This window comes from Cordyceps javanica, chromosome 6 (assembly GCF_051103115.1).
Source record: "Cordyceps javanica chromosome 6, complete sequence".
NCBI classification, from domain to species: domain Eukaryota; kingdom Fungi; phylum Ascomycota; class Sordariomycetes; order Hypocreales; family Cordycipitaceae; genus Cordyceps; species Cordyceps javanica.
The window spans coordinates 407,469-427,579 of NC_139300.1; the positions used below are offsets into that span (position 1 = coordinate 407,469).

General features: G+C 55.0%; 3 protein-coding genes across 3 annotated transcripts; 1 reads left to right on the forward strand and 2 right to left on the reverse strand.

The window, feature by feature from the left end:
* Positions 1 to 68: 68 nt before the first annotated feature.
* V2A60_008592 (uncharacterized protein) lies at positions 69 to 2,165 on the forward strand (the record flags this gene model as incomplete). Its single annotated transcript, XM_083259864.1, has 6 exons — positions 69 to 251; positions 319 to 809; positions 858 to 895; positions 966 to 1,535; positions 1,604 to 1,782; positions 1,923 to 2,165. 6 exons carry the CDS (start codon positions 69 to 71, stop codon positions 2,163 to 2,165), a joined length of 1,704 nt encoding a protein of 567 aa, XP_083115990.1.
* Positions 2,166 to 2,858: 693 nt separating this feature from the next.
* Positions 2,859 to 5,321, reverse strand: V2A60_008593 (transcription factor domain-containing protein; the record flags this gene model as incomplete). Its single annotated transcript, XM_083259865.1, has 1 exon — positions 2,859 to 5,321. The coding sequence occupies one exon, from the start codon at positions 5,319 to 5,321 to the stop codon at positions 2,859 to 2,861; it is 2,463 nt and encodes an 820-aa protein (XP_083115991.1).
* Positions 5,322 to 16,136: 10,815 nt separating this feature from the next.
* V2A60_008594 (ubiquitin elongating factor core-domain-containing protein) lies at positions 16,137 to 19,703 on the reverse strand (the record flags this gene model as incomplete). Its single annotated transcript, XM_083259866.1, has 5 exons — positions 16,137 to 17,052; positions 17,115 to 18,520; positions 18,569 to 18,782; positions 18,831 to 19,573; positions 19,641 to 19,703. The coding sequence occupies 5 exons, from the start codon at positions 19,701 to 19,703 to the stop codon at positions 16,137 to 16,139; spliced, it is 3,342 nt and encodes a 1,113-aa protein (XP_083115992.1).
* Positions 19,704 to 20,111: the final 408 nt, after the last annotated feature.

Sequence of the window (20,111 nt, forward strand, 5' to 3'; positions counted from 1 at the left end):
ATATCTACATGATCAGCAGCTGCAAGCCCAGTCTACCGGAGGCAGATGTTGTCCCATCGGACAGAACAATGCAGGAACACTATTGCCAGCCCAGTCATCGCGTAGCTCTCGACAAGGCGGTGCTCATGCAGCTGCAAACGCTGACGCAACGTCCCGAGAAGGAAGCCATCTGGGATGCTTTCCATCTGCTCGACTGTGTTCACTTTCACGCCGAATGCTTGGGCCCCGATGCCGTCCAAGCCATCCATGGGGTTGGTCCAAGCTTCTACCCTGCATGCTCCTCTCCCATGATCCCACACTCACCTCCCGAGGTCCCAGGCACTATGGACCTCGATTCAATCCCTGATCGATCAGAAAAGCCACACCCAGGCGATTTCCTGGTGCCAGCTTGCCCTCCATCCCTGCCTCGCCCGCTGCCGCTCGGAGAACCCCGCCAAGTTCCTGCGCCGGATCCTCGCCGCCCGCATCGAGCTCGGCGAGTACGCCGACGCCATCGCGGGCGTCCGGGCGCTCCCCGATGGCGTGCGCGAGGACCTCGTCACGCGTTTTCTCGTCTTCCGCCTCGCCGTCCGCGCGTGGGACCCGGCACTCGCCGAGGAGTGCCTCCACGCCCTGGCCGGCCCGCCCGCCTCGAAAGCCGAGACGCGCGACGCCCTGTACGCCTGTGTGCGCGAGGCGCAGCAGGCCGGCGCGAAGATGTGCACCGTCGCGGCCCTCACGGCGGCGGCCTCTTCGTGGCGCAGCGAGCCGGTTGTGGCGGCTAATGTGCCGTCGCTGCTGCGCTGCGCGATCCGGCTGCTGCTCGCGGAGTAGGCCTCCGCGGGCGCGGAGGAGTCGCCACCACCACAGGCGAACAGCTTCGTGTCCAATGAGACGGTGAAATTGTTTAGCATAGGTGACGTTGTGCCACCTCCTTTGAGTGCGTGCGCCTTATACGTTTGACTTACACTATGGGGGTTGATTAGCTGCCGAGTTCGTCGCCGACAACGCGCGCGACGAGAATGGCGAGGCCGTCTTCCACGCTGCGGAACTACGCTGGTTCAGCACCAACGCGTACAATCTCGGCGTCGCGCAGTGCACCCTGTGGGAGCCCGGGCGGCTGGTGTCGCTGTTCAGGAGCTGCCTCGAGTTCGCGCAGGCGCTCGCATCCTCCAGCGGCGACCAAGTCTCGCTGACCGCCGCGGCGGACGCGACCCTCGTCATGCTCCGGTGCCATTTCGTGCTCGCCTCGCTGTACATTTCCGAGGCGCAGGCCGTCAAGAATGAGCACACGCAGAGCCTGTATGCAGACGCGGAGAAGCACGCGACCGCGTTCACCAGGCTCTTCACCGAGCATTGCGGCGGTGAGCCCGGCCAGTATCCCGACCTGCTCCAGAAGCTGGGCATCCTGTGCGTCTTTCAGTTCGAAGCCCTCCTGTCCCGCGGCTTATACGACCATCTCCACTGCATCGTCCAACATGCCCGCCGCTGCAACAACACGGACGTCCTCAAAGCCCTCGGCGGCTGCCTCATACAGAGCGAGGCGCCAGTGAAGGGTAAGCCGTTCATCTGCCCCTGCCTGCCTGCCTGCCTGGCTACAGTTTCCAACATGACAGCGTCACAGTCCAGAGCAGTCTACTCAAAACCATCGTCAACGAGATCTTCGCCATCGAAAAGTTCAAGTGCGACCGGCTGGCGCAGTACCTCCGTTGCATGGTGCAGGTCCTCCTCCCCATGGCGGACGACGGCGCCGCCCGGGAGCTCCTCGACCAGGCCGGGCAGGTCGCCCGCGAGTCGAAAGAGGTACGGTTGGGGCGTTTTTCGTTTTCCCGGCGACGGACCATTTTTTCCCTCGGACCCCCTTACCCCTTCCCTGGGGCTGAAAGTGCGATACCGAAGAAAAAAAAAAAAAGAGAAAAACTGACATCTTAGCACCGCTCCAGGTCGGTGTCGCTTTCCCCGCAGACGAAGCGGCGTGGCTGGCCGCCGCCTCCTTCAACCACGGACTCACCAGGCACGCGGCCCGCCGCGACATGGCCACCTGCCACGCCTGGCTAGACAGGGCCCTGGCCATGGCTGAGCACGCAGACGACGACGGCCAATTCGCTGCCTCTCTGAGGGAGAGACAGCGGGCACTGCTGGCACAGGGCTCACTCGCAGACACATGTGGCCCGACTACTCACTGAATGACGGCCGGTGACTTGATGTGTATATTTGTATTTGCTGTTCCTCATTGACCACTATTTTGTCTTTCCGATATAAGGATAGCATCAAAGTTGCCATGTAATCAAAAACAAGAATAAAACAAAGACTACAGCCACATTTTGTCTTCTCAGAGCAAAGGAGAATATTCATCAATACATGCGGTCATCAACTTCGTTTCTGCAAGCCTGAACGGCAAGGAGTAAATAAACAAAGAAAGAGCATCAAACAAGAGAATCAGAGCGAAGGGCTCAATACCTCATCTATGCATGCGGGATGTTGGGATATCTATTGACCAAGTCAAGTCCAATCCGACCCGATATAAACAATTAGATAGAAAGCAAACGCTTCAAGATGAAGAAAAGGCGTCGTCGAACCAAGTACGTTCAAATGCCCACCACCATGATCCAAGAGATCCAAATGCAATAGGGTATATCCATACTGCTGCTAATATCCGTCAAGTCACTAAACCAATTAGCTCAGCATGCTCGTATCAACAAGAGCAAAAAAATGGTCGATCGGCTTCGTGTATGTACCATATTTGCGAAGCTAATAAAAATATACAGTCATAGGCTTAGAGAAAGGAACAAAAACAATAAAGTCGCAAGCTCGTCTTGACAGGCTGGCACTGCCGACGGAACCTGTGGAAACGCAAGCAGTGAATGCAAATAGAGCCGTTAAATAATGTTGGCAATGCTCAAGCGGTCGTTGGCTCTTTTCGGCACGTTAGGCGACGGGCTGGTGTCAACACCACGGCTGTAATTTGATTCTGATGTAAATCGAGGCGGCTCCGAGTGCTTAGGAATGTCCAGCCCAACTGATCCCGGAGACTCACTCTTGATCTTCTGTGCAGGTATTGGTGTCCATCCCGCGTTGTGTGAAGTGAGAGACCTGATAGTGGATTCAAGATGCGACCATCCACCCCATTCTCGCTGTTCCGAAGTCGTCAGCCCAGTACGCTCCTCTGTCTGGAATATCGAGCTTGTCGGAACTCCGGGAGTTTTTGGCGAACTCGACGTGATCGGCTCGGATCGCTCAACCATGGTCCAGACCCAGGTCCTTGAAGGGGCAGCCTGGGTGTCGGCAGACACATACACCAGGAGTTCTTCATCCCTGGTAAGTGATAACAGGAGCGCAGAGTTGTCAGCTTGGATCCGTGATTGCGGTATCGACGTGGAACCCGTTGTGCGGGCAATGTGGCTGGCATGCTCAGCGCGTTTCGAAGCGAGTACATTGGCGAAGAAGGCGAGGTAACGTCCGCAAGCTGTCACCACGTCCCGGAGTCCTTCAATCGAGGCTAGTGCTCGTGTACAAGTGATAGCTTGATCGAATTGCCCAGCCATGAGCAGAAACAAGGTGCAACGGAACAGATGCGTTGCCAACAAAGATGTTGCTCCCTCGGCAGGAGCATTTGTTCGAGCAATGAGGGAGGCCGTCTCCATGGCAATGTGCGTGCAGCTCTCAACAGCAGCAAATCGAGCCTCTGGGCTGCAACTCGGAGCGAGGTTGTGCCTGTGTAACAACAGTCGAGCATGAAGCAAATACGCCAGCGGCGGTAGAAAGTGTGGAGCTAAAGCGACGGTGCTTGATGGGTCACAAGCTGGCGGGAATGTGTTTAGACACTTGCGGAAGTGGCTATCAAATGCCGAAAGATGCGCTGATGGAACCTTGGGACTGTCAATAGCTTTTAAAACAGACGTGTATGAGCGAACAACATGAATGATTGCCAGGAGCGAGTGTGTCAACGGCTCAGCACCATTTGGAACGTGCATTCCGTTGTCACGGACATAGTGATCATCGACAGCGGCTGGCAAACGGGCATCGCAGTCGGCGTCGTTGATCAGACAAGGGTGACCAAGCTCGGTTGCGAGCGTCCTGTCCAGCACATACATAGCCCACCAGGTTCGACATCGCATTTCGCCCTCGATTATGGGAAAGTTTTCGGTATCGGTGTACAGGCAGAGATCTTGGCCGGTACGGATGGCGTTCCCCAACCAGTTCCAGGCTGCTGATTTCAAGTTCATCTCATCCAAGCAAATGGCAATGATGATGTAGGCGCGGGCGTCGTCAAGCGTGAATGCATTGTTCCAAGGGTCGATTAGACTGCGAGCTGTATCGAGCAGCTCAGCCACGCGCGTGGTTGTGGAGGGAGGGTCCAGACTGAACAGAGCGCCAGCAGCCAAGGCTGCGAAGAACATGGCTAACCAGCCAGCAGGCGCCGGGCCGCGTGGGTTCCTGTACAAATCATCCACCGTGGCGCGAAACGTAGGCAGATGAATTATTGGGAACATGGTGTGAAGCGAGTTGTAATAGGTATGCAGGAGTTGATCAGCCCTGGATCTTGGAGGAAGTTCAGGGATGGCGCATTCTCTGGGCGGGCTGGACAAGTAGCGATGCATTTGAGGGGGCTTCCAGACGCCTTTTGCCGCACCACGGAGGTTCAACCTGGCTCTACCTAGTTCAGGCATTACCGGTCCACGTCGCTTGGGTCGCGGTTCGGGGTCGATGACGGGCATCTGGTAAATCGAGTGGTCGCCATTCTCGCCTTCCATGTCCATGGTGGAGACATCTCGGTCTTGGAGCATGCGTCGCAGCTGCGTGTTGTCGCGTTTGACCCTCTCGATCTGTTTTTCGAGATCTTGAACCTGCTTGATAGATGACATGCGTCGATTCGTTTCCTTTGTGAACTGACACTTGACGTTGCGGCTCGAGCACTCTGAGCAGCTAGCAGTTTCGGTGGCGTCGCACTTGACCTTTCGCTCTCTGCAAGCATCGCAGCTAGGGTCTTTTCTGCGCTGGCGATATGCTCGCTTCTGCGCCTGAGGGCCGAGGCTGCCCGAGAGAGACATGCTGCCATGGTGCCCCATGGAATCACTGGAACCAATTGACTCACGGCCCATCATGCCAGAAGGCACCGGAGAGTACGGCGGAAAGCCATGGTTGACCGAGGGCAGTGACGGCATGCCGCCAAGGTGCGGCGAGTGGGCAGTCAACTGAGGCTGGCGGGAGCTATGGCTGAGTACGCCAGTGTACTGGGAATGCGGTCGCGGAGAAGTGGCAGACGAGACAGACGAGGAATCGTACGATCGCGTCGAGAGATTAGGGGAGCGCGGGTATGAGCCGTGAGCCGTCTCGGCCATGGCGAAGAACGCCGCGGCTGGCGGGGGTCGAGGGAGAGCGAAAAGAAAATGAGTCTCAATCGAAGCGAAAAGTGAGCAAAGGGTGGTGGACAGGTGTTAGTTAGAAGGCCGACACCGCGGGGAAGCGAAAAGTGTCGTGCGATCGCTGTGGCTGCTACCGTTCAAGCGGCCGAGTCGGCGGCGACAAGTGTCGTGTCGCTGCTAGCCGAGCAGAAGAGGCAGCACAGGCTACGGCTAGAACGGGACGGGCTGTCGCAAAGCGAGCACAAAAGATATGAAGCAGAGACGGGTGCTTTTGTGCGCTTCTCTTGCGCCAACAGACCGGCAAGTCGTACTACGGAGACTCAAAGCAAAGGAACCACGGGATGCAGCGGTTGGTCATGCAATGTACAGGCCAGGTAGCAGTTGCCAAAGTCTAGCCCAGTAGTTGTTGTGCCAGGGACAAGCTGGAGTCAAGGTGACGTTGAAGGCTTGGGCTGAGTGAAGCTCCCCAACAAGTTGCAAAGCTGGTGCAGCAGAGGTGAATGCGGACGACAAGCGATCGATGCGGGCGCTGGTTACTGAGAAAAAACCCCGCGTCCAGACGGTTTCCTCGCGAGTTGAGAAAGGGACAAAGAGACAAAGAGGTAATGATGTGGCGGATGATGCAAAGGCAAGCGTCAACATCGGCCCCTCCACGTACGTACATGGCAGAACGCAGACTCGGTACGGTGGCCCGTTTGGCCCACGGAATGCGGGAGCTCCGTGGAAGGTTTCGGGGTGATCGGCTGGGGGCCCTTCTTTGGCTCGTCTAGTTAGAATCGGAAATATTATTATCTCAGTGGTCCGCCTGGGCCGGGGAGGGGTGTGGCTTACAGAGTCGCGCGCCAGCGGCCACTACATATCAGTGGCGTGAACATCGCAAAGCCCCCCTCTGGTTGCACTCCCAGGTGCACTCCCAGTTGCAGTTACCAGTGCCCAGTCTGCCAGTTCCTAGTCTACCAGTTCCTTACCACGCACGCTGGTAACAGCATGTCGGGGCGTGTGGAGGCGGCCTGCCAGGCCGAAGCAACCTTGCAAGTAGCAGTGAGGCGGGCAGCGTTGAGATCAGCTCAAGGCCACTAACATGTTTCGAGTTTGAGGCGGTGGCTAGCCTTTAGTGCTCCCCCGGAGAGACATCACCCACCCCTGCTCTCTCGGCTCAGTGGTCACTGTTCATTTACTTGGGGTATCTGTTTTGTGGTCGGTACGTTGTATCAGTACATGGGGGGATGAGGGTGTGCCCTGGGTCGTCGGCGGCAGAAGCCACAGGCTCATACCCATTGCTCCAAGAGCCCCAGTGCCATGTCAGCTTTCGCCGCCACAGCCGGCATAGATGTGTGGTTTCCAGCTCTTCTTCCGCCGTCGACATGCCAACATGCCAGGTGGATTGACTCGCGACGGCTAGGCCCTCCCATCCTTGTCACAATGCTCAATTGTTGGACTGGAGATATGGGGTTAACGCCGAGGCTCGTGCCCCTGTCGGTCATGGATTCCGATTCTCTGCTGCCGGTTCTGCGTCGCAGCAAGGACGACATGTACATGATCCCGTGCCACAAGACAGCTGCCGGTGCATGTCTGGGCAGGCCTGTCCGGCCCCTCATAGTAATATAGCAGTGGACCGTCGACGAAGCGGAGCTCCGGCGAGCATGCTGACGGCCTCGACGCCAGGGCCAAAGATATGGAAGAGACTGTACCTCCGTTGTGAGGGTTCGCGAGAGTCTCGCAGACCTTGACCAAGTATAAAGCACTGCTCGGGCTGCGTCAAAGCTTCCATGTGCCGCAAAGCCATGGGCTCCTGCTTAGTGACCTGTGAAGTCAAGCTTATGCTTCAGTATCGAGCGCGTGGCTGTACTCGTTCTGCTCGCTCTGCTCAGTAGCGGCATAACTAACGCTCAGCCTTTCTCGGATAAGATGTGCGCGAAACAGGCGTGCTGGTTGATGATTAGCGACGGCGCAATGGTGCATTAATTTAACGGACTTTTAGGCCTCTGGACTGACCAGCTAGCCTCATCCCCGACACAGTCGTGGCTGTCGATCTGCGCATGGCTCGCGGCGTGCGGCCGTGTGGCAACGAGTGCCACGAGGGCAGGCACTTTGCAGCACCTGAGCGGATAGCTTCCAAGCTGATGATAAGAATCGAAATGATTCGGATAGAAGCCGCGAATTAGCTGTTCTGCCAAGATCCGCTCCGCAGAAATTACATGTGCATTCATAGCGAACATGCGTCATCGCCTCTCTGCTTGACTGAATAGGGCATTATGGCTTGACAAGCAACCTGAGAGCTACTGGCCGATGTTGCTGCCACTTTACCAGTATTACTGGTAATCCATACGTACTTAGTTCTTGTCTTGTTCGTGGCTGCCACCACGTTTGATGACTACCAAGTTGAACGGGCCGGGGCCTGTGCTTGTGCGACTGCTTAGTACCAGAACTAATGAGTAGTCGTGGGCGCCAATAGCATTTAGTACTATTAGCGGCCCCTGTCAGTTATCGGTTGCCCCCTTCCAAGACTGTTGTTCAGCGGGTACTTGGGCCGTGAACCGAGTGAGCCGCTCGCTTCAGATAACCAGAACCGTCTTGTCGCTAAGTAGGTCTTGTAGATGTACCAGGGAAATTGCGATATTAGGCGTGACGAGAAATAGATTTGAAATCAAATGACACGCTGCGTGGTAGAGCTCTCTGCGCGGCTTATTGAATCTCGGACATGGTCTAGTACAGGTTTGCTCCGTTGGCGGTCTCGCGAACATTATTAGGTCCATCGATGCCTCGGGTCACAGTTAAGATATATGAGAGACTGCGTGTCCATCATGCCTGCTGGTCGGTTGTACAAGCCATTCTGCCTGGCAGTGTTTGAAGATGGGTATGAAAATGCCATGCAAGGCCAGACAAGTGGCACTTGGCGGTTGACGGTTGACGGCAATGGCAGCGACGTCGATCCGTCCCAGTGATGCAATGCCGGCGATTTGGAAGGCCAGTCCGTCCATCCGTCCGACAGGCAGACGGGCAGGTAGGCAGTAGGCTCCATTTGATGCATGCATGCAAGGAATTGACGTTGGGGGCGCCAGTGCAAGGATACATGAAAAGATTGGGCATGGCGTGCCGTCCCACCGCAACGTTCCGGTGCCCAAAACACGCCCTGGCAAAAGGCAAGCTCCAGGGCAGGATTGTACTGGTAGTAAGTACTGCCAATCTGCAATCTGTATCCGTAGTTGGAACGTGGAACGGGGTTGGAAAGGATGGAGCGGCGCCGGAGAGTTTGTTGCGGACGGTGGCTGGAGAGGTGAGAGTGGTTGAGTCGTCCGAGTGGGTAGAGCCTAGAGGCATGGGGCTAGCGTGCGTGCGTGGTGGCCATCCCTAGTAGCTGGGCGTGAGGCTTAAACAGATGGGTCCTTGATTCAACTCGGCGGATAGACAAGCTGGCCCGAGAGCTGGAATTCCATCATGTCAGGTGCAACCGAGATCAGGCGTCTTTGCTTTCTTTTTTTTAATTCTTTTTTTTTTCTTTTTTTTTCCTTTTTTCTTTGCTATGGTGATGATGACGGCGGTGGCGAAGCAAACGCACGAAGAGAGAGTGTAGTATCGAGGGCCTAGCAGAAGATGGTGCCTATCAGTACGGATGCAGGGGCTCAAGAAAGGCAGAAATGACAAGTGATACGGGGAGAAAACGGGGCCTCAGCAAGTTGTCGGTCACTGGCGAGACTCTGTCGAAATCGGAGCTTTACCCTGTCACGGAGATGGATGGAGACTGGAGTCAAGCAAAACAGCCGACGAAGCGAATGTGGTGCGTGAGATGGAGCGCGATGTCCAGTCCCCAGTGTGGGAGGGGACGGAGAAGGGGAGTGGGGGGCGAGAGACCTACTGGTACCACTGACCAGTACCATAGTTACTTAGTGCCAAGTGCCAAGCTGGATTGGTGCTTGGTTGACTGGCGGGCTGGCTGATTGGCTGGAGCTGACGGGCGGCCTCCCGAATGACTGGGGTTTGGCAGCGAAGCAGGCTAGGTAAGAGGTACTGGTACTCAGTACAGGTTAGCAACCGAGCCAGAGGCAGCGGGTAGGATAAGTACCTACCTACTTACCTACATAGGTACATGCCTACCTACCTACCGGTACCTGACACTTGCATAGACGGGAGGGCCAGCAGTCAGGCACAGGGTCTTGCAGGGGGTTCCTGCCGGCGTTCGGCTTGGCTTTTACAGGACTTACCCAGTACAGCGCTGCCCGCGACGGGGGGTAGACTGCTGCTGGATGTACACCGCACTGGTATTGATGACGAGGTAAGTAACATTTGTGAACGGTTTTCGCTGTACGATCAGAAACCTAAGTAGTAACTACTTTAAATTAGGTACCTACTTTCTACAGTGGCTGATTGCCTGCTTAATTGGTACCAACGTGCTGCCAAAGTTACCAGGCAGGCAGGCAGGCAGGCAGGCGAGCTGCCACGTAGGACGCCAAAGCCAGGTTTCCAAGGCACCTTACTGATAGTACTAGGCTTGTAGGGATGGAGGCAAGGAGCTTGACAAGCACACAGTCAGGTACTACCTAACCAAGCGTAAACCCCCACGATGCCCTGTAAATACTCTACAGGACAGACCTTCCCAGTTCGGCCTGGGGCCGCTGGCCCTGCAGTGAGCCGAGAATAGCAGCCAATCCTTGAAGCTGATACAACGAGCTACCAGTAAGCTTGCTCCGAGTATAGGTACCCAAGGATGCTGCTTTTTCTTTTTCTTCCTTTTTTCCGCCATCTGCCTTTTAAGAAAAATCGTCGTAAAAACACCTTTATGCAGACCGTTATATCCCGTATTCTGATGTAGGTTACCAATGCGTGCCTAATAATCACACGAACATCGACCTTGACAAAGCTTACGGGTCTGGCATCAATACAGATTAGCAGGTACTGACAATGGCCTTGTCTACGAATGTTCCATGGAGCAGAAAAACAGGGGGACATCCATGCTCCAAAGATTTCGAACGTCCAAGCCAGAGTCCTGGTCCAGTCTATTACCAGTACGGATTAACGAGTACTTACTGTAGCAAAAAGAGGCACTACGGAAAAATTCGTTACTGGTAAATAGTCAAGTAGTTGGCAGGCCCTTGCTCCAGCTTTGCAGCGCGTTTAGCGCAACTGCCCTCTGTACACTCGGTCAAGTCCGGCGCTGTAGATCCCTGTGAGTGCCCTGCATCTCCCTGGACTTACCAGTACGTATCAGTACTGCCTATGTACGCTGCCGCCGCTGCCACAGGTGGTAAGCAGCCTACTTACCTAGAAATGGACTACTTGGGTCTCGCATCATCTGATTCATGGCAGATTCCTCCTCCCACATCCCTCGTTTGATGGCCACTCGTCACCCACTCGCGACAAGTTGCAGCCACTTGCAGCACTCGCCCATGATGCCATCTCGCCAACCAGCGCTAGCCCGCCGCTCATCTCCACCACTCGGTGCTTGGCTTCAAGTTTCAACCCGTCCGTCTCCAGAGCATCATGAGGAGGCGGCGGCCAGTGGTCCTCTGACGCCGACTGCGAGCCCGCACATTATTATGATAAGCAGGCCCACGAGGCATGCCACTTCTCGAATGCGAGTCCACTCAGCTCGCATGAATGTCGGTAGCAAATAAGCTCCGTGTGATCCCCCAAGGTAAGTACCGACCTATGTATGTACGGACTCCGTACCTGACCTATCTTTACTTATCAGACGGCACGCTCTTCGGCACCGAGCCGACTTGCTCAGTTGGTGAATGCCCGTTGCGTTCTTGATTCCAAGGTCACTCGTCGCGCTTTCTGGCAACCAACCTCGAGCCCTTGTCCCAGTCTGTAGCTACATCCACTGCATCCACCAAAACTCTCTGCTCACCGCTTGTCCAGCAAGAGTTCAAAGTTGTTCAGTTGCTAGTTTTCCTTGACATCCTCATCGTCCACCACTGACCAGTACCCGACAAGACAGGAAATGCAAGACATCAGCATCGTACTCGTGGTTGTCGTCGTCATCAACATCAACATCACACGCCACCTTTCCGGCTGGCGCGGACACACGGCACCAGATCCTGCCCGTCATCTGGCCCAAGCTTGAATCCCTGGCCCCTGCGCCCACTGCTTCCAGAACTTCCTGCCCACCCCTTCCTTGCCCTTCTACGCAAGCCGCCATACGGAGTACAGATTACAGATTATGGAGTCGGAAATCACTAGTTGCCTCTTGGGTTGCGCCGGCTTGCCAGTACCCGTAGCCTGCCGGCTCGCATCAACGGCTCATGTCTAGTTGGTATCAGTGTCCACTGTCCATTATTAGGTCCGTCCGCGCTCGCAATGTAACATCTGGCTGGTGCGTATCTGTAAGTACTTACCGAGTGCGGATTACAGACAGAGCCTTGCATATTGTATCCAGCAATCAGAACCTTGCGGAGAACGGCCCCTGAAAACATCTAATTATACGTATAAGCACACCCTTGCACAGGCGGGGCTTCCAGTACCGATGAGCCGGCGTGTCCAGTCACCACCCTCCTCCGAGTCCTTCCTACTGGTATGTCGTGCTCTCGCCTTTCCAGCATCACGGCCGATTATCAACTGCTGCCTGCTTGCCAGTTGCTATTTCGACTCACATCCCATGCTCCATACCAGTCTCGCCTGATATGCCAGACTAGTCGTGGTAAATAATCGCCGCAAGAGGCTGGAATGACATGGGTTACGTGGCTCCTCTGTGCAGTAGATCGGTCGATGTGAAGAGCAGACATGTCCAGTATCCTTTACGCAATACACATAAAAATACTGCGCTTTGATCTGCGCTGCAGTTGTCCGATTACCCACGCATATTCGTAGCGTGCAGAAGCTGCAAGGTTATTCATACAAGGAAAGCCTCATCAACCCGGCCGCCGACGACTGGTTCAGCTTCTTCGAACCACCCACGGCCCTTTTCCGGCAGATTTCAATCGCGAGCGTTTCACGGCACACACGTCCTACAAAGAAGTATTGAATCAAGGCTTTTGCTCGGCGAAATGGTGTTTGCTGCGACGAATTCGTATGGCCGCCTTGTCCGAACTTCCTCTGCGTCCCGCGCAAATCTGTAAGTCGTGGATCCATGTACAGGTAGGTACTCAGTATTAAATTCGTTGCTGGCGACGGCCTTTTTTTTTTCGGCCTCCCTGCCGAGTGGATCGAGTATGCCAGCTTCCGCGCTTGCTGCCCCAGTATCCGTACTTAGAAAACTCTCGCAGGACATGCAACATCAACGAAACAAGAGATGCCGATCTTTGTACCAGAACATGGTAGCACGCACGACGCTTTTCCAATTGCTAACTCAAGAGCACTCTAACTCAGGAACCCGCTCGAAATTTCCGAAATTGAGATTTTCTGTCGCCATCACTTTCCGCGGTTAGCTAGCACAGGCCCTAATACCAGTGCTCTTTGCTGGGCCTCTCGGTTGCAGCCGTCTGATCGCATGTAGTTATGTGGTAAGAGACCAAGGTAATCCAATGCCCCTCCCTTCAAGAACAGGAAAAGAAAACAGAGAAAGGGAAATTCCCGTATCTGACTTCTCGCTGTGCACAGTTCTCTTGTGCGTCGGGAATAGCTTGCGTTCCTCACCCTTCCTAGCTCCTTGCAGTAAGACTGCTCGCTGCAAGCTTGGATTCCCAGTCGAGACGTATATCAATCATGCAGCGCAGGATTGGAGGACTGGCGTAAAAACGTCTGTAAGTACGGATAGTGCTTCGGGCACTCGGTTCATCTACCCTGTCAGTGGCTTCAGCCCCCGCCGCTGATCACTCAAGGCAAATGACAAAACTTGTCACTACTCAAATACGCTATTTTCTACCAAGTACGGTACTGCCTAAGTAGTATGGATTCTCAGTGGCGCACCCAAGCAGACCAAGCTTCCAAATACTTTCAGTTACCTGGGCTCCTCCTGCCTCTTGCGTCACAACTTTGCAGTATTTCGCAACTGCTTGGTAAACAGTTGTGTCCTCGCCAGTCGGGCGAGACGCACGCCAAACAAACATCGTAAACCGAACCTCAGAAACAGGTTCCGGCATTATAGATCTGCGTCGGGAACTTTACCTTCACTGGCTATTTTGTCATGTACCTCTAGTGAACGTTCTTCGACAATGGTTCTTGGACGGCCGTACTTGGTACTGAGTACCCAGTAACGTACAGTACCGTTATTCGCTTGAGTGCGTTTTCTTCGGAACAAAGAAGCTACCAGGGTCTGAGACGAGGGCTTGCAAAGGCCAAGAAGGGCCAGCCAATTGCGACCACACTCGCAGCGCCACAATAAAGCCAATGAACAATATAAGCTGCGGCGCCGGCTCGGCAAAGGGGAGCCTGCACGGCTATCCCGCCAGGCCGCCCGCTTCAGTTTTTTACTCCCCGGGGTCAGATTGCGTTTGCTGGCGTGCTGGAGCTTAATCCCCGCTTCGGTAAGGGTCCGCCACAAACGGAGCCGAGTGTTCTGCGCATTCTGGGGTTCGTGGCTGCGAATGGTGGTGCCAGTGCCGGATCCCTGGTCTTGGCGGCGACCCTGTGCGCTGGCGCGCGGGGGGGCTAATGACTCTCTCACACAGCTGGGACAGGCTGTATGGCTGTCTGCAAGAACCGTGGTGTGGGTGGTGATTCAGCTCACTGGTAGGCTCAATACTACGGCGACATGCGCCGGGGCAACAGGTGTCGATGGCAGCAACGGCGGCGTCAGCGAGGAAGCCAAGTTGCGAATATTCCCTCGTCTCCACTGAGACGAACGGACAGGGTTTGGCATTTGTGTGGAGGGCATTAAGCTTTGAGCAGCCGCTGGCAGGATTGCTGCCGTTTCGGCCGAGCTTCCGACCTGACGGATTCGCCTTTCTGGGTGGGAGTATCGGCGGCAGCAAGCCGGGCCGGGACACGGGAAACACCACTCGCCACCACACCGGTGGCTACTTGGGGGGAAGCGTAGTGGTGGTGAGGGGCAAACGTCGCTTTCTGTTTACGGCAATAATTCTCTTGCGGCAGGCAGTTGCGCCTTGACGTTGACAGCTTGAGAGAGAGCGGCTTTCCAACCTTGCAATTCCGAGCTCTTGGATTTGAGTTTATCAAAGGATCTAGAAGGGTGAAGTATAATACTCACTAGCGTCAGCACAGCTTTCCCAAGCCAAACATCGAAACTCGTCGTCCACACAGAAGGTTTCATCCACCACAGCTTCAAATTAACCCACGGCGCCACAGAAGAATGAAGAAGGTGGCCAGGTCATGCTTGTCGGGTACTTTCCATGACGCCCCACGCAAGTACAAGACCTCGGGCAGCCTGACCTGACTTGGCCCAGCCACCACGAACAAAATGCAGCAGCTTCTTAACCTGGGATGGGGTGCGCGAACCGCACTAGGGAGGATTGAACGAGTAAGGGCCGAGTAATATGTCATATTCATCACTTTGAGAGTGAGAATCTTGGCTCTCCCCCTCCCCCTCTGTAGCTAACTAGCGCTAAAGGTCCACGACGAGAAAACCAGAGATTAGGTGCAAGGCTGCAACCTCGCACGACACCGGGCGATGGCAGCCTGGCTCCTCGGTTCGGGCTAGTCACTTGGCTAGGGCTGCAACACTGCGACTGGAAAGGCAGGACAGTGGCTTCTAGCTCAACGGGGGGAGGGGGGGCCTTTTATTTTTGTCATTGCCAAGGCCCAAGGCGTTTTCAGGTGGTTTCTGTTTCAACCCTCCTGTGTGCTCTCCCACCAATTTTTGCTAGCCCAGGAAACAGATGGAAGACAAGACCTGACAACCCTCGCTTAGAAGGACTTTGGCTACCTCGCTGCTATCAGCCGCTACGGCAGCTCATGCCCCCTCTTCGCAAAGGCGTCTTCCGGGGAAAGGAAGAAAAGGGGGGGATCTCGGTCGCCAGGTTAGAGGGCGCGCGCGGCGCGGCAGGCGGCGGAGTCGGCGACCACACTGGCCTCTTGTGGTGCGGAACAGGGAAAAGCCCTCGACCGGAAAGCGGTCTTCTGGGTCGCAAATACAAAGAAACGCCTCTTTTCTTCCCGGCCAGAGTTTAAAGGTGCGTTGCGAAGGGGTAGGTACCGCACGCACCACGTCCGGAACCGCCCGAGATCTTCTTCCATGTTGCTGGCCTTTTGCATCCCTCCCATCTCTCTGCATGAGTGCCTTGTTAGTAAGTAGTGCGTGTGCGTGCGTGCGTGCGTGCGTGTGTGTGCCTTGCTCGGCTTACAGCCGAAGATGTGTGTGATGGCCTCTGTAGGTAGGGTGATGGTCAGCTGCAGGGTAAGCCGGGCTTGGATGGATGTTGGCATACCCTTACAATGTACACCACGGTGGTTTTGTGCCTCCAATGGACTTGCGTGGGAACGTTCAATATCTGTCTTTGTGGGATTTTAAAAAAAAAAAAAACGTCACGGGGCATCGTTGCAAGACGGGGGGTTCTGCGAGCTGGCAAGCGTCAGGTACTTATGGTCAGTAACCAGTACTTAGTTACGGTGTTTCGTTACAGTAAACGCGCGCCGTTTTCCTAGACGGCGGCCCATCCGCCCGAAAGTGCAGAAACGGTATGAATAAATAAAAATTCATATTTGATTCATGGCATCTTTCCTCTATCCCATCTTTCCATTGCTTTCTCCCCCCCGCATTGCAACAGAACTCGATGCATAAAAACACCAACCGAGGCGAAAAGCAGAGATGCACACGGTGCAATAAACCAAGAGTTTTCCTTCTGGTAACAAATGATAGACCAAGAAAACCGAAAACGAATCAGACCAAAAAAAGAAAAAAAAAAGAATTCCCCTACATCTTGTTCGAGTTCACATCTGCGACGGCCCCTTTAGTTATTAACCTTGAGTCGTATCCATGGTGTCGTCGTCAGCGCCGGCGGCGGCGGCGGCTGACAGCTTCTTCCTCGCCTCGGCAATCTTGTCCTCGCGCCAGCGCTCGATCCGGGCCCTGAGGTCCGCCTGGGGCACGGCGTCGTCGACCGTCATGGGCTGGCGGGTGAAGGGGTCCTTGGGGTCGCTGAGGAGGTGCTGGACAATGGTGGAGCGGTCGACGATGTGCTTGGAGGGCAGGAGGACGGGGTCGCGCATGAGGTCGCCCATGATGGGATCCTCAAACTCGGGGGGCACGTCGCCGAGGTCGAGCTCGGCCTGGTCGAGCTGCGCCTTGGCCGCCTGGAAGCGGTCCTTGAGGCGCTCCCAGCGCGCCATGTCGGCCGGGTCCTTTTGGTGGCGCGACGTCAGGATCATGGTGACGCGGTTCAGCACCTCGGGCTTGTAGGAGCGGCCGTCGGCGGCCACGGCGTCGACGAACACGGACGAGCCGCCGAGGTTAAGGTAGATCTCGACCAAGTCGGACAGCAGCTGCGTCGGGCGGAAGTGGTACTTTTCACGGTTCTCGACGTTGAGCTCGGCGGCGGCCTTTTTGCCTGCGAGCGTCTCGAGGTTGTAATTGAGCATGCTGGCCAGCCGTGATACGATTTCGGGCATGGTAAAGGCCTCGCTGAGCGCGTTGGTGAAGAGCTTCATCATTTCGAGGGTTTCGTTGGCCAGCTGCATGTACGATGTGGCCTGGTTGCCTAGTGTCTGGAGCTCCTCCTGCTTCTTCTGTCGGTCTTCGGCAGAAAGGCTCCTGTCCCGGAGCTCGAGTTCTAGGGTGCGCATCTTGGGAAACTTGGTCAATGCTTCGTCGAGCACGTAGGTGGCGTCGTTGAGAAGCATGTTGACAAACTGCACGAAGAAGCCGCGATTAAGCCTTGGACACGTCTGTTAGTAGGAGTTCGATTGAGCTAATATTGCACGCTGCGCGGTACTTACTTGCTTTCGCGTGTAAGCTGCTGCTTGTACACATCGTTGGACCAAACGCATTTGATAACCTGAAAGATCTCGTAGCGAATGTTGAACTTGTCATAAAAGGCATTGTTGCCTGTGGACTCGCACTCAATGTAAAACTTCATCAGCGCGTGAAGCAGGTATTCGTTGGCAAACGGCAGGGACATGAGCTGGTCGCCGAGAACGCCCTTCTTCAGGTGTAAAAAGTTCCAGGTGCCGTAGAACAGCAGCGAGACCAGCGAGGACTTGAGATACGGGTTCTTGATCCATTCCGACGAGCGAAGAAACGTGATACACAAGGCAATCATCTCCTCGCCGACGGCACTTGGGAGAATGGCAGGTAGCCACTTGAAGACAAACTTGAAGTTATCTACAATATTTTGCAGAGCGTACTCGGGAAGACACGCAAATGCTTCTTGGTTCTGATCTGGTAGTGGAAGTTTGATCACTTGGCTTTCTCTGCCAGGCTTGTAGTCTTTTCCAGTGGCAATGCGCAGCAACCAGACTGCCACGTAACGCATGAATCGAAGCGATGTACTCTGCATGCGATCGTCCAATAGCACACCTTCAATAGCATGTCTAAGTCCGATAGTTCGTTCCAAGACGTTTACGTGACGCTTCATCGTCTCTTCAAACAGGTGTAATTGCTGTGGATTGTTGGCCACCTTGGGACGCTCTGCTTCCATAGCCTGGATGCGAGACTCCAAATACTTGATATCTCTGTCGAGATTCTTAAGTTGGGAGTTGAGTGCCTCGCTGCCATAGTGGTGAGCCGCCAGCGTAAGGAAGAATGCCTCTGATATAAAGTTGGACTCTCCCTCTTCTTTTGTTTCATAGTATTTGTCGGCTGTGGCTTGATCGGCGTTGATTTTGGTTTCGTCCTTTATATCCACGCGCGGTGTGCGGCGCAGGTACTTGATATCGATCTTGTCCACCTTGCTAAAGTCGTTATCCATAAAAGGTTCGCAGAATCGATCCATGATTGTAGTAATGTTGAGCATGAAACCGTCAGAAGCAACCTGCCTTGGGTCAACCTGAATGGCTCTACGCTTGTGGTTTGTATTCATGATATACGCGAACCAATCCAAAGTTCGACTTCTCGTCTCCGGGCCGGCTCTTATGAAGGCATTAGAGATCATGAAGAGGTCGTCTTGATGGGTTCGCAGGACCATACGAAGAGCATCCTGTGCGTTCATAATACGCCCCTTGTCGATTGACCGAACGCCTGGGAAGTATGTCTTGATGACTTCGTGTTGGAGGGGCGAGAGGCGGAAGAACGGGCCGAGCAAAGTATATTTTTCGATGCCGGCGGCAGACTGTGCCATGTTGAAGGTAGCATGTTTGGAGAGATTGGTGATGAGAATGGGAAATCGCGTGTATGTGAGCAAGGCCTGGCTTTGTCAATGGAAGCGTTCAGTAGTAGAGTAATGGGCATCTACCTGAACGTGTGGTTTATAATTTTCGTTCATGGATATGAGGGCGAGCTGGTTGCTTATGCGAACCATGGCATCGTTGAAGATGTCTGGGAACGCTTCGTCTTCATCGAACCGCTTGATAGCCTCTTGGATAAAATCAAAGCATATGCCATTTTCGTCTGTAAGTCCACGGAGTAGCTGTGGCGCAATAGTGTCGTGATCGGGGTTCGCAGAGCGACTAGATACTAGTTAATGTTGGATGAATGCGGTACGCCGGTAGACTTACCCATAGAGATCCGGCATTGTGATGGCAAACAGACAGTTGCTCATGCATAATCTCTTTGCTTCCTCGTGAACTTGCTGTCTCGTCGTAGAGCTCGTCTTCTGGGCCGCCTGCTTGACCGCGCGTTTCCAGCACGGCAGTAGGTAGTTTAGCAGGGGCTTTTCCTCGGGCCAGCTGCCGCAGGCCTCGATGATGGCTTGGTCGAGCGTGGCCGTTGACAGGCGCAGGGCGTCGCCCGACTGATTCAGTTCCCCGTTCAAGCCGGGCAGGAAATTGAGGCGTGCGCCTTGCGGAGTGTTCATGTGGTGGGGGTCGACGGAGAGGCGGAAGATGTTGGTGAGAATGCGGTTCTCGTACTGCTCGTCAGTCTCAACCGTCTGCGGCACGGTCTGCTTGCGCGGGGGTGCGGCATTGCTGGCTGAACGGCCGCCGTCAATCTCTTGTAAGCTTCTCTTGCGCGGCGAGGCGGGTGAGGTGGCTATACCTGACGAGCCGGCCGAGCCCTTGGCTTCGCTCTGTTTGTTCAGCCCAAGCGCCTTGAACGGGTTGGGTGCCGAGCGCTCGGGGGCGGCGGCAGCGGCGGTGGCGGATGTGATGTTGATCTTCGTCTTGGAATCGGCCACGCCGGAGGTGTTGTCTGTTGTCGTAGGCTTGGACGCGGCCTGGTTACTGGCGTCGCCGCTGGTGCTGCCGTTGTCCGGCTGCGGCTTTGGTGCTCCGAGCTTGGCCAGTCGACGCGCGCGAATCTGCCAGGGGCGATGATATGTCAGTAAACGATGATAGCGAGCAACGATTACTGTAGGGGAAAGCTACCTGATCCATCTTGTCCTTGTCGGGAGCTTCGTTGCCCCCGTATGGCTGGTCGTTGGGATCCATGCTGACGAACGGGTACTTGGAAATACAGGCGGGCTGCGATAAAGAAGGCCGGAGAAGGAAAAAAAAAGCAATGACGACGCTAAGTGATGATGGGAAGGAAAGAAACGACCCCGGGCGGAAAAAGGACAGACCAGTCAACAACCAGGCAGCCGGATGATGGAGAGAGAAGTGAGGCCTGGTTTTGCTCGCCAGCCAGATTGACTGATGCCGCCTGTGACGTGCTGAAGGTGGGATATAGTGGAGCTTCGGGCGGTGCTTATTAGGCGGTTGCTCTCGTGGGCTGCGGGCTGCGGCCAGTTGCTTTATTCGAAGCTCGTATATTTTGTAATTGGTAATGCGACTTGTTCGATTTTGCCTTTGTTGAAGTCGGGGCCTGTCTGATATATCTGCTGCTGCCTGCGTTGTTCT